At 44.2% G+C, this 13,295-nt stretch overlaps 1 protein-coding gene across 2 annotated transcripts in view; it reads left to right on the plus strand.

Annotated features, from left to right (window-relative positions):
- The first annotated feature begins 5,785 nt into the window (after nucleotides 1-5,785).
- LOC123041010 (uncharacterized) overlaps nucleotides 5,786-13,295 on the plus strand; it is a 36,092-nt gene continuing 28,582 nt past the window's right edge. The window contains exons 1-6 of one of the 2 annotated variants that reach the window (XM_044463711.1): nucleotides 5,786-6,837; nucleotides 7,532-7,647; nucleotides 8,891-9,099; nucleotides 10,526-10,645; nucleotides 10,721-10,849; nucleotides 10,939-11,064. In XM_044463711.1, coding sequence (XP_044319646.1) covers nucleotides 5,984-6,837; nucleotides 7,532-7,647; nucleotides 8,891-9,099; nucleotides 10,526-10,645; nucleotides 10,721-10,849; nucleotides 10,939-11,064 — 1,554 coding nt within the window. In that variant the 5' untranslated portion in view covers nucleotides 5,786-5,983. The remainder of the gene's footprint in view (nucleotides 6,838-7,531; nucleotides 7,648-8,890; nucleotides 9,100-10,525; nucleotides 10,646-10,720; nucleotides 10,850-10,938; nucleotides 11,065-13,295) is intronic. The other variant, XM_044463717.1, reaches the window with a different exon arrangement.

Genomic DNA, 13,295 nt, shown 5'->3' on the forward strand with positions numbered 1-13,295 from the left:
TCTTCAAATGGAGAGAGAAGAATGGTCGTGCATGAACCTGCTCCCACAGAGGCTCATGTCACTGAAGATATTCTAGCCACCGACCCATCGTGGCTGAAGACATTGGTCACAAAGACAATGTGGAAAAACAAGATGATGAAGTCCTTCCTCAGCTCATCCAGAACCAGGTATCATCACCTGTTCCTATGAACAGTGAAACCATAAGCATTGGTGGTCCCATGACGCCAATTGCTCAAGATGAATTCTGGGAAGAGCAACACCCCAACTCCCCATTGCATGAAGTGATCCCGCATACACCACCAACTCAAGTGACTACTCTAGTGCTTGAGACCCCCCCCCCAAGACACACCTGAAGATATGGAGAAGAAAATGCCATCTCATCAAGCGTCACCCACATTCCGCAAGCTTCGCAAAGGCCCAAGGCCCTCTGTCTCCATGTCCAGTATCCTTGAAGAGGATGTGCAAGCCACAAGCTTAGTAGCACATGAAGTGTTTCGTGAAGCCATCCCTTCAAATACTTCCCAAGAGTCTAAAGCTAAACACGCTGAAGACATTCCGGCTGCATCAGCCGATGAGACTGAAGATGAACATGTTGTGATTCCTGCTGCTAACAATGTTGCACCTGAAGTCAATGTTGCATCTAACCCGCCTGCCACTGAAGCCACTGCTGTTGTTGCCACTATTACTTGCCACTGCGACTGAAGCCAGTGATGTCATCATGGCTGAAGTCAATCTGCAGATTGAAGCCAATACCACCACTGAAGCCAGTCAGCCATCCACCTCTGATGTTGCTGCTGCAGCACCTATACCGCATACCATCGCGAGGGCTTTCAATCATGAAGGAGAACTAGTCAGTGTCAGATGGCCCATTCTTACACCTCCAGAAGTGCATGGACCTCTGTATGAGTACCATGTTGAACATAGGCCTCACACTCAGAAGCTAATGCCCCACATGCCAAGGCTTCCCAGTGCTACTACAACTGAGAGATCCTTCAGTGTGCAAAACTTTAGACAACACAATACCTTCTTTGACAGGGCCAAGAATCCTTACAAGAAGCCATGGATGTCTTCGGATAGATTCTGGAGTTATCTGCAGCGCAACTACTACATGTGCATCCTATACAATCAGGACAAGTTTTTCCCCCACAAGCGGCTCTGTTGTGATGCCATGGCTGGTCCGCCCTGCTTGGAAGAAGCTCTTGATTGCTTCAGAGATGTTAGCTTGCTTCCATTTGTCATCGACAAGGAACACTGGAATGAGGAGCTGCTACTCCAATTTTATGCCACATTACATATCTCAGGCTACAACAGGGATCCAAAGACATGGGTCCTTGAGTGGATGACATGCGATATCCATCATGAAGCCAAAGTTCAAGATATCCTCGAGCTCACATCCCTTCCCACTCCTGGTGATCTCTATGAGCTAGGTTGCCAAGCCTATTAGAAGGAGTTAGAAAAGCATCTTTCAGAAGTCAGAGCCAAACATGAGCTAGATGATCTGCAAGATGAAGCCATTGCCTGCTGATGCTGAGTACCCCACTCATTTTTGTCAATGACCTCGAGTACTTTCCCCGTACCATCTATCACATTGTGAGGCATACTCTGTGGCCAATCAAAGGGCACTCATCTTCTAAAAAACTTGAAGGCACCATGAAGACATTGGTCTTCTATATTCTCAATGGCATACGCTTCAACACGCATGATTTCTTCATCAGACAACTGGCTGCTTTAGGCATTGATCTCTTTGGCCAGAAGTTTTATGCTCCATGGATAATGCGGATGATTAAGCTTCGCTCCACCATCAACTATCAAGCTTCAACTCGCAATCATGTTGTCTTCTTGCCTGATGTTGATATGTCGCATGAAGCCATCTATCCTTAGTCAGCCAAAGAACCACTCCGTGAAGACAATGCTGCTTATCAAAGCTTCTCCGCTCCTCTTAAAGCCATTCATGTTCCAAATAATGTTGCTCCCGGTCCCCTTGTAGGTCAGCTCCTTCTGCCTCATCGCGCAAACACTGATGCAACCACTAACACAGTACCACAAAGGCCTCAGAAGCGTGCTCGTACATTGACTAATAGGGAACTCCTTGTTTCCCTTCATCAAGAGCATGATAAGCATCATGATTGGATGAAACGCCAAATGCAAAGTCTTCTTGTTGACGTCAATCGCATCTGCAATCTCTCCACCAAGAATTCCTTTGTCGCACATGAAGCCTGCCAGCGAGCTTGGAAGAGCCTCACACTGCTTTGTTCTGAAGATGATCTCATTGTTGATGGCTTCACAAAGCACTTCAAGTTTGACTCCAAGACACCAGAATCGGCTAAGTGGCGTCCTACACCATCAATCGAAGATTCAGACTACTCATCATCCTCCCCAACAGTTGTTGCGCGCGTCATTGATGAGGAGGACGACGCCACTTCCCTAGCAATAGCTTCACTGCACCAAGATGCTGCATTAGGCTCCACTGCACCACCCAACTCCAACGTCAACCCGGCTGCAACAACATCTTCACAACCGCCTTCCGAGAACGCTTAGACACCCTATGTCTTCATTCCTTTTTGGTCATTCTATGATAAAAGGGGGAGAAGCATGTGGGTTGATAGTCTTCAAGCGGGATTATTGGGTCGGATGCTATTTTTATTAAGTTTGCAACTCTCGTTAGTGAACATTTGGTTTTGAGTTGTAACACTTAAGTCCCGATGGAAGTTTGCTATACTTGTTGTTTTTGGTTATGTGCCATTTAAACTCTATCTTATGTGCATGAAGTCATTCTGCAGACGCCCATTTGTCATTGTGCATGTCATTATCTTCAATACATTTCTGTATGTACTTTGATTTGACTTCATGAATATAGGAAGATATCCACAAAGCAAAACCTGCAATATGCACATCTTCAAGGGACGCCCTTCAACTTCATGAAGCCAATGACCACGTTCTTTAATTTTTATATACTTTTATCCCTGTTGAAAACTTCAACCAGTTTGTCATCAATCACCAAAAGGGGGAGATTTTAAGTGCATCTAGTGCCACTCCTACTTGGTTTTGAAGTATTGACGACAAACGTGGTTGAGGGACTAATGTGTTTGTGAGATTCACAAGAAAACACAGGTAGAAGTCCCTATTGATTCGGTTTACCCATCGAAGACGACACCTAAAAATGTATGAAGACATTGGTGGTTCGGGAAGACATTCGCGTCGAAGACAATGATGCGTGAAGACATTCGCTTGAAGACAATGGAGTGCGAAGACGTAGTTTCTTTCATAGTTTCATTTTCTTATTTCTCGAGTCATAGGAACCACCGAACTGTCAAGTGGGGTTCAAGTGAACAAAGTCAGAAAACTGACATGATGCTCAACCCAAATCATATGTCTTCAAGTGAAGACAATGAGAGAAAATCTTATCCTGGGTTGGATAAGTCAACTTTACTTGTAGCCCAAGTCAAGCTGTCGCGTGTGTTTGAAATTTGACTGTTGAACACGTGCCGGTTCCCCAATGACCCAGGGTCATTTCAGACAAATTATGTTGGGTTGCCCTGGCTATAAATAGACACCCCCTCCACCATAAATTGTGGCTACTCGGAGTTAGTGTACGACTTTTGTTGTTTGAGAGCAACCCACCTCCGACGCCTTTGAGAGAGAATCCTTGCGAGGAAAAAACCCAAAACACCCAAAGCCCAAAGAGTGTTTGGCATTAATGAAGTCTTCCTGTCCGCGTGATCTGAAGACTTATTACACTTGAAGACTGTGATCTTCCAGTCAGTTAGGCATTGCATTCTGAGGATCCAAGAGTCATTGTGGATCGCCGGTGAACGAAGTCTGTGAAGTTTTGGAAGACTACCTTGAAGGGCGAGGACTAAGTGGCCTAAGTGATTGGGCGAGGACTAAGTGGCATTAACTCAAGGGGAATAAGGTGAAGACGTGGTCTTCTGAGTTCAATCTCGCCCTCACTAACCAAACATACAGTTGTCACAGCAACTGGAACTGGTCTACCAAATCCTTGTCTTCGTCAAGCAAATGGTTCTATCACTTTGACCCCTTTACTTAAAGTTTAGCTTCGTGAAGTCATTGCTTGCATGCTCTCATTATCTTCATTGTGTGAAGACATTCACCCCTAATTGCATATATGGCTTCATACTATCTTCCAATTCTGATATATCTACCAAGCTACTACTTGTCTTCGTGCATTCCCTGTATTGTACTCTGACTCTATTGCATGGCTAGCGTAGTTTATCTTCCGTTGTGTTCTGTTAGTTGTTGTTTTTACTGTCTGTCTTCGAAGACATTGCCTATCTTGAAGGCTTTCATAAAAATCGCATATTCACCCCCCTCTAGTCGATAACTAGCATGTTCATAGATAATTAGTGAGAGTCCTTAAATGTAGTTGACGGTGAAAAACAACATAGAAAAGATAGTTAAGTAATACCAAGGTATTTATGATTTAATATATGTTGGTTGAATATACATTGATCGAATATCCCACCGGAGCATGGCTGCAAGACTAACGCTATGTTCTCGATATATAATATATTCATTGATATGAACAAGAGGCCATTCTTTGATATTTTAGGTCCTACTAAAAAGAGCGACAAAGCTTAACTAAATATCAAAGAATAGCCAACATTGCATTGTGTTTTAGTTATGTCTTATTTTGGTAAAGAGACTGTTTTTTCAACTTGACAAGTATTTAATCAATGTAGCATCAATATTTACAAAAGAATCTAAATTTTGAATTCAGAGAACAAACACTCTCGCTCCTAAGATAACCCCACTAACAAATGGGCAAGTAAGGTATATAAGACGTGTAGAAGTCTCTCGTGAAGAAGCGTATGGTTGTTGTTTTTCCTAGAGATGACACAGTAGCAGTTAAAGAACATGAGAAACAACATCTTCGTATTTTAGATCTAAGTATAGTATCAAAGTTTACATTTATTTCTATAGAAAAAGATATGATATACAACTTTATCTATAAAAAGATAACGTGTAAACACTTTAGTATAGAGATTTTTATTCGAGTGCATATGTCGGCATAAACCCGCAAGCTTACTCCAACCTAGTGGCTTGCAGAGCCAAGGTGATACGTGCAAAATAAGTAGTTCGTTGTGCACTATCTTGTGGGAATCCTTTACCATGTGACATGGCCTTGCTTGGAATCACACCACCACCTGATGCACCGTGCCGTTGAGTTATGGGCGACAAAATTCTTTAGAATTCACGAGATATGCTAACGTGGAAGATAAATAAGACATGACATGGAGAAAAAATGTGTATAAAAGAAACGTGATCTCTATGAAGATGACTTTGCCGTGTAGATGATATCCTACGTATAAGATATCAAAACCATAACTCTTTACCATTTGCTTAACATGTTGTACTAAATAAAAAAATACAATATGGTATAGTGATTACCGAAGACGTCCAATTTGTTGGCAGCAAGCACATCACAGTTAAAAATATTGTAAACAAGGATCTATCTGCACTTAAGTCGGTTGAATTTTTCTTCAAAAAATAGCCGGTTCAATTTCTTTATGCCTAAATTGATCTATGTTTAGTTAAAAATACGACCTAAACTTTTTTAGAAAATGAGAAAACGAATTAGTCAATAAAATCGAAACTATTTAGAATGAGCAAAATCAAAAGTTTCAAACTAAAAAACCGATTAACAGAAACACATCTCAAACATCCGGAAAGCGAAAATGGCTGATCCTTTTCTCCGCTGCCTCTCTGCACCACGACCCCACTAACTCGACCACATCACTAGGCACATCCAACGGCCCAACTCTCCTCTCTCCCGCCGCAGCGTGCGCACTGAATCCCATTCGCTAACTGAAGAGTGGAAAGCAAACAACCATCACCAAACCCCAGCCCCGACGGCCCACCTCGCCGTCTCCGGCGATCGCCGTCGCCGCGCTGGCCTTGATCCCAACCCCAACCCTGCCCCTATTACCGCCCGTGGCGCTCGTACTCTGATGCTTCCCACCCCATGGCCCACCACATTCCCCGTCCCTTTCCCCTTCCCCTTCGTCGCCGCCTCCACCACCTCTTCCTCCTTGCCCTCCTCGCCGTCGCATCAGGTAACCCTAGCCCCGGGGTGTACGATCGGGGGGCCGACGAAGCGGAGGCGTACTCGATCCTGACATTTCATGACTACACGCCGCCGCCTCCCCCAGCGCTGCCGCCCCCGCCGGCCGCCCCGGCGGCGACCTGCGCCGGCGACCTCGGTGGCGTGGGCGACCTCGACACGCGCTGCGTAGTCCCCGCGTCCGTGCGGCTCGAGGGCGGTGGCGTCTTCATCAGCGGGAATGGCAGCCTCCAGCTCCTCGACGGTGTCTCTGTCACCTGCCAGAGGCCAGGGTGCGTTGTCTCCGCCAATTTGTCTGGTGATATCCGCTTCGGCCATGGCGCCCGTGTCGTAGCCGGATGGGTCTCTCTCGCGGCCACCAACATCACTCTCGGCGACGACGCCGTTATCGTCGCCACTGCGCTTGCCGGCAACCCGCCGGATAAGACCAGCGGCGTACCCACCGGGACATATGGAGATGGTGGTGGGCATGGTGGCCGCGGCGCAAGCTGCTACGTCAATAAGGGGCAAACGCAGGAGGACTCGTGGGGTGGCGATACCTATGCGTGGTCTGAGCTCAAGACCCCGAATAGCTATGGGAGCAAAGGGGGATCTACTAGCGTCGAGAAGGACTATGGTGGCGGGGGTGGCGGAGTAGTGTGGTTGTTTGCAGATGAAATTGTCATGAACGGAACAGTTATTGCAGATGGCGGTAATGGTGGCACCAAGGGTGGGGGTGGCTCTGGGGGAAGCATCTATCTTAAGGCTGCAACCATGTGAGTATTTTTGCAATGATTTTGGTGCAATTTTTTTAGAAAGATTTTGATAAACATCTGCACTTCATAGTGTGCATACCTACCTGATTTTGGAACAGTTTAGAATTTAATTCAATAGTGAAGTGCACTCAATGAAGGGGAGCCTTGGCGCAGTGGTAAAGCTGCTGCCTTGTGACCATGAGGTCATGGGTTCAAGTCCTGGAAACAGCCTCTTACAGAAATGTAGGGAAAGGCTGCGTACTATAGACCCAAAGTGGTCGGACCCTTCCTTGGACCCTGCGCAAGCGGGAGCTACATGCACCAGTGAAGTGCACTCAATGCAATTTCACCATCTCTAGTTTAGGAACAGTGTTTTGATCTGCTTAGAATGTGAAGAGGGAGTGATATTTGAATCATTTTAGGCTTGATGGATGGAATGATAGTAATACATTCATGTTATCATTCTCATTTTAGGCTTGATGGAATGATAGCATACATTCATGTTATCATTCTCTGCTATAAGTACAGGGCCCTTCATATGTACATTTCTCAAACTTATTATATATTTTTGAAGAACTTTAACTCATGCTTATCAAGACTCTGTTTCTAAAAACAGAATTAGTTGATGATGATCTAGAATTCCATTTTACTCAAATATGTTGGTTATAGGCCATTGGTAATTCAGTTGACCCTATCTAATATTTTGTTGGAACAGGCAAGGCGGTGGCAAAGTAAGTGCATGTGGAGGCAATGGTTTGTCTGGGGGAGGTGGAGGACGTGTTTCTATTGATGTTTTCAGTAGGCATGATGACACCTGTTTTTTTGTTCATGGTAATCCAATACGGGCTTCCAGTTGGATCGTTGCATTTCTGTTCTAGCTGATGGGCTGCATGGAGTTATCTTTGCTTATAACATGCCACATTCATACTATTCACACTTTTTTCTGATAGAGTTGAATTTATTTTCTGGTCTTCACAATTGTTTGGGCTAAATGTTAATCAAGGTGCAAAAGAATGTTGATTTGGTTTATGGATGCTACTTTGTTCAGGTTTGGAGAGCCATTGCATAGGGTTTAGTTATTGTAATATTGTGGCCTATTTTGGGAACCTTTTACATTTTTATTAATCTGACCAACTAAGCATACTACTTCAAACTAACCTTTGAATGGAAAAAATTAACTTGGTTGAAAAGTTTGCCCAGATTTCCCCTGAGCCTAAATTTTCAATGAGCATAACTTCTTCTGACTAAATTTAGGTTATGGAGTTGGGTTAAACATCATGAATCTTACTGACCAGAACCACTAGTTTTTGCCAATAACCTGTTAGAAAGTGGTACTGGTGTCCTGGAAGAGGGTAGCTTCAGTTCCTGATATGCTTCAAAAAATTCTGAGAGAGGAATGACAAAATGATGTACTCGACTTCTCCTCATTCTCATGTAGATTGTGAAGTGAAACTACGTGATCTGATCTAGGTTAGGTAGCGAGCTTTATCGTGCTGGTCCAGAGTTTTGACTCTCTAATTTGACAAAGTATTTTATGTTGGAATCTGTAGCTGTAATTTGCTACCAAACAAATTGGTCAATTTAATAATACTCCCTATCTTTTGGTCATATTTTATAAGGTCATTCATTATAAAAGGACTAGCTATCGAGTGAGGATTTTCAAAAATTAAAAAATCGACTCTTTAAGTTTCAAAAAATTCTGAAAATAAATACTCAAGTACTTATAGATGTATAATAGATGTGTGTAAAATTTCATTATGAAATACATATTGATGTGACTGTACAAAAAAAATCATGTACTTTTATAGCAAACAGTACATGTGCTAGATATACATGATTTTGTTATTTTTGTATAGCTTGCATAAAAATTTATTTTGCCATGAAACTTTACAGATAAGTTGTATACATCCATAGGTATGTGTGTATTTTTTTCATAATTTTTTGAAACCTAAAAATTTATTTTTTGAACTTGTTAACTTTCGGGCTCCATGGAGCTCAAGCGCCATTAAATGGCCAGTTTGTATAAGCTTATTGACATACTTTTTGTTGGTGTTTGACCTATGCTACGTTTAAGGGGGGAGGAGTTCAGGATGTCCAGACAATGCAGGAGCAGCTGGGACACTTTATGAAGAAGTACCTAAGAGTATTACTGTTAGCAACAATAACTTGAGCACACAAACTGATACAGTTTTTTTAGACCCCCCATATGAGCCACTCTGGACAAATGTTTTTATCAAGAATCATGCAAAAGTTTCTCTGCCCCTGCGCTGGAGTCGTCTTCAGGTCTGAGGCCTAAAATATCATCTCCATTGACAGTGTATTATAATGATCTTGCTACTAGCACTGCATTTGTTTCTCTTACTTTTGTGGAGATAAACTCGCGCAACAATTTTCTTTACAGAAATCCTCTTGTCATTTTAGTCAGATACATAATTGCTGTTATTCAGGTGACTTCTCTTGTGCTTTCTTGAACCATCAAAGTCACATAATATGTCTTTGTATACTTTTGTGCTGCATTTCTCGTCAGTAGTCGCAGCTCCCTGCTAGCGAAGCTAGCTGCCTGAAATATGTAACCCCCCCCCCCCCCCCAGTTCCAAAATATATGGCATTGCTTGACTTTCCAGCCTCCAATGTGCGATTTTCACAAAAATTGTTTTCGTAAAATGATATATGACATAAACGTGTTTTGCAATTCAAATAGAATGATAACATTCTTACATGCCAATCCATATACTTCCACATATATTAGTGGCAAGTTTTAAAACATTGACCACACATATAGTAATGCGGCTTCTATTTTTGAATGGAGGGAGTAGAATAGTACCTTTTGTGGGAAATCTTTCTTCCTAACATACACAGGTATCAGGTATGCGGCTAGATGGTTTATTACGTGCTATATGTGTATATATCTATGTGTGTGTGTGGAGAGAGAGAGAGAGAGAGAGAGAGAGAGAGAGAGAGAACAAGGGGCAGGTCGGTACAGAGGTAAGTCGATTTGTATAAGGAACCTGACAGCCCACAAACTTTTAGCTAGTGTTTACACCTCAAGTTACAGAGTACAAGTGGCTGCTAAACAGGATGACAAAACAAATTTTGCTTCTGTTGACTTAGAGGCAGTTTGGTTCGTGACCAGGGTCGCATGCCTGGGAAAAAGTAGTGCCTGGTAGTGGCCTGGAGAGCAGCTGTTTTTCTGCCTGGTGAGGCATGTCTGACGGTGGAGTGTTTGGTTGGAGGCTTCAAGCCTGGGTGTGAGAAGAGTATGTGAAAGACAAAAAGGTGTACTAGACCTGAATAGAAAACGTCACATCAGATGCTAACTTGAGGAATTAGCAGTCCCAGGCTGCTGTTGCTCCGGCCAGGCGTGGGGAAAAGGACGCCTGGTCCAGGCTAATGAAGCTGCCGGGTGTCAAGCCAGGCTAATGAAAGTCCAGGCCAGGCTACTTTGCACCTTGTCCAGGACAGCAAGCAAACATCTACCAGGCACTTCTCAGGGAGGCTTCAGGCCAGGCACCAAGTGTCCAGGATTCCAACCAAACATGCCCTTAGTGCCTAAGACTTACCTATCACCTATTGTTTGCACTGGTATGAAAAGGTCAACTGGTAAACATGTATTGTGACTATAAGCGGACTCATGTTTTCTTTACTTGTTTATTCCATCCTATCCAAAAGGTGTTCCAATAATCATTTGTGTTTGCTTTCTTATTTTCAGGCACAAGGACAAATTAGTCTTCTATCTCGGGCTACTCTAACTTTTGGCCTGACACATTACCCATATTCAGAGTTTGAACTATTGGCTGAGGAACTTCTTATGAGTGATTCTACAATACAGGTTCATTACCTATTTTCAGAAATTTTTGGCCCTCTACTTGGTGCATTTACACCTCACCACTCTAAACAATTTCAGGTCTTTGGTGCTCTAAGAATGTCCGTAAAGATGCTCCTTATGTGGAACTCTAGGATGGTTATTGATGGTGGCAGAGATTCAGGAGTTGCAACTTCTTTACTGGAAGGAAGCAATTTGATAGTTTTGAGGGTACGTTATTGGCCTACTATTGTAAGTTGTACACCCCCCTTTACCTGCCATTATCTTCTGTATGATATTTTTGTTTATGTGCTTGTCAGGAATCATCAGTGTTACATTCTAATGCTAATCTTGGAATTCATGGTCAAGGCGTTCTGAATTTATCCGGAAATGGAGACACAATTGAGGCACAACGTCTTATTTTATCACTATTCTACAACATACTGGTAAATCAAGTGATTTTGGTTTGTTTATTGATTGGGCGAAAGTTTTCTTTACTTATTGTGCTTTATGCCTTTATTGGGAGAACTTTCTGGGCTTGAGTTAAGTTGTATCCAGAGGTTTGGTACTGCCATTGATGTCATCTTAATTTGATGCATCGTGAAGCTGTTCTTTAGGAGCTTGATCACCAGTTTGCATGTTCTATACACAGTATTGTTCATCCTGTTATTCACTTATTCATTTCTCTTGAAACTCAAGAATGAAGATGCTGAATTTGATTGTTGGAACTTATATTATGTGATGAACTATTTTTTTTTTCATAATTGAACTGTTCAATAACTCCGCCTATGTTGTCTCAACATAGCCGGTCCCAAGCCCGGGTAAAGGAGGAGGGTTGTGATAGGCTTGGCGAGCCAACGTAAAAACTCAGCCACTCTTATGGAGATGAAACCCAAAAGATTTTCGTTGGGGCGTAACCCTCTCAGCGACGCGCCACATCGGAACCCGGGTGTGGTGGAAAATGGGCAAGGGCCGGGCCGTCACCCCCCAAGTGGCGCGCCGTATCTTGATCCGGATACGGTGGCTAGTGAGCGAGGATCGGGTCGTCGCATCCTTAGTGGCGCGCTACATCGGCGCCCGAATGTAGTGGAAAATGAGCAAGGGTCTTCGCATTTGACTCGACGAGTGCGAAGGGTAAGGAAGCTAGCCGAGCCTAGGAGGATTCGCTTAGGTAGCTGGAACGTAGGGTCTCTGACAGGGAAGCTTCGGGAGCTAGTTGATGCAGCAGTGAGGAGAGGTGTTGATATCCTTTGCGTCCAAGAAACCAAATGGAGAGGACAGAAGGCGAAGGAGGTGGAGGATACCGGCTTCAAGCTGTGGTACACGGGGACGGCTGCAAACAGAAATGGCGTAGGCATCTTGATCAACAAGAGCCTCAAGTATGGAGTGGTAGACGTCAGGAGACGTGGGGACCGGATTATCCTGGTCAAGCTGGTAGCTGAGGACTTGGTTCTCAATGTTATCAGCGCATATGCCCCGCAAGTAGGCCACAATGAGAACACCAAGAGGGAGTTCTGGGAAGGCTTGGAAGACATGGTTAGGAGTGTACCGATTGGTGAGAAGCTCTTCATAGGAGGAGACCTCAATGGCCACGTGGGTACATCTAACACAGGTTTTGAAGGGGCGCATGGGGGCTTTGGCTATGGCATCAGGAATCAAGAAGGAGAAGATGTCTTAAGCTTTGCTCTAGCCTACAACATGATTGTAGCTAACACCCTCTTTAGAAAGAGAGAATCACATCTGGTGACTTTTAGTAGTGGCCAACACTCTAGCCAGATTGATTTCATCCTCTCGAGAAGAGAAGATAGGCGTGCGTGCCTAGACTGTAAGGTGATACCTGGGGAGAGTGTTGTACCCCAGCATAAGCTGGTGGTTGCTGACTTCCGCTTTCGGATTCGTGTCCAGCGGGATAAGCGTGCCAAGGTCGCTAGAACGAAGTGGTGGAAGCTCAAGGGGGAGGTAGCTCAGGTGTTCAAGGAGAGGGTATTTAAGGAGGGCCCTTGGGAGGAAGGAGGGGATGCGGACAATGTGTGGATGAAGATGGCGACTTGCATTCGTAAGGTGGCCTCGGAGGAGTTTGGAGTGTCCAGGGGAAGGAGAAGCGAAGATAAGGATACCTGGTGGTGGAATGATGATGTCCAGAAGGCGCTTAAAGAGAAGAAAGATTGCTTCAGACGCCTATACCTGGATAGGAGTGCAGACAACATAGAGAAGTACAAGATGGCGAAGAAGGCCGCAAAGCGAGCTGTTGGTGAAGCAAGGGGTCGGGCATATGAGGACCTCTACCAACGGTTAGGCACGAAGGAAGGTGAAAGGGACATCTATAAGATGGCTAAGATCCGGGAGAGGAAGACGAGGGATATTGGCCAAGTCAAATGCATCAAGGACGGAGCAGGCCAACTCTTGGTGAAGGACGAAGAGATTAAGCATAGATGGCGGGAGTACTTCGACAAGCTGTTCAATGGGGAGAATGAGAGTTCTACCATTGAACTGAATGACTCCTTTGATGAGACCAGCATGCGTTTTGTGCGGCGCATCCAGGAGTCTGAGGTGAAGGAGGCTTTAAAAAGGATGAAAGGAGGCAAGGCGATGGGCCCTGATTGTATCCCCATTGAGGTGTGGAAAGGTCTCGGGGACATAGCGATAGTATGGCTAACCAAGCTTTTCAACCTCATTT

The sequence above is a fragment of the Triticum aestivum genome, chromosome 1A (genome assembly GCF_018294505.1).
Source record: "Triticum aestivum cultivar Chinese Spring chromosome 1A, IWGSC CS RefSeq v2.1, whole genome shotgun sequence".
Lineage (NCBI taxonomy): Eukaryota > Viridiplantae > Streptophyta > Magnoliopsida > Poales > Poaceae > Triticum > Triticum aestivum.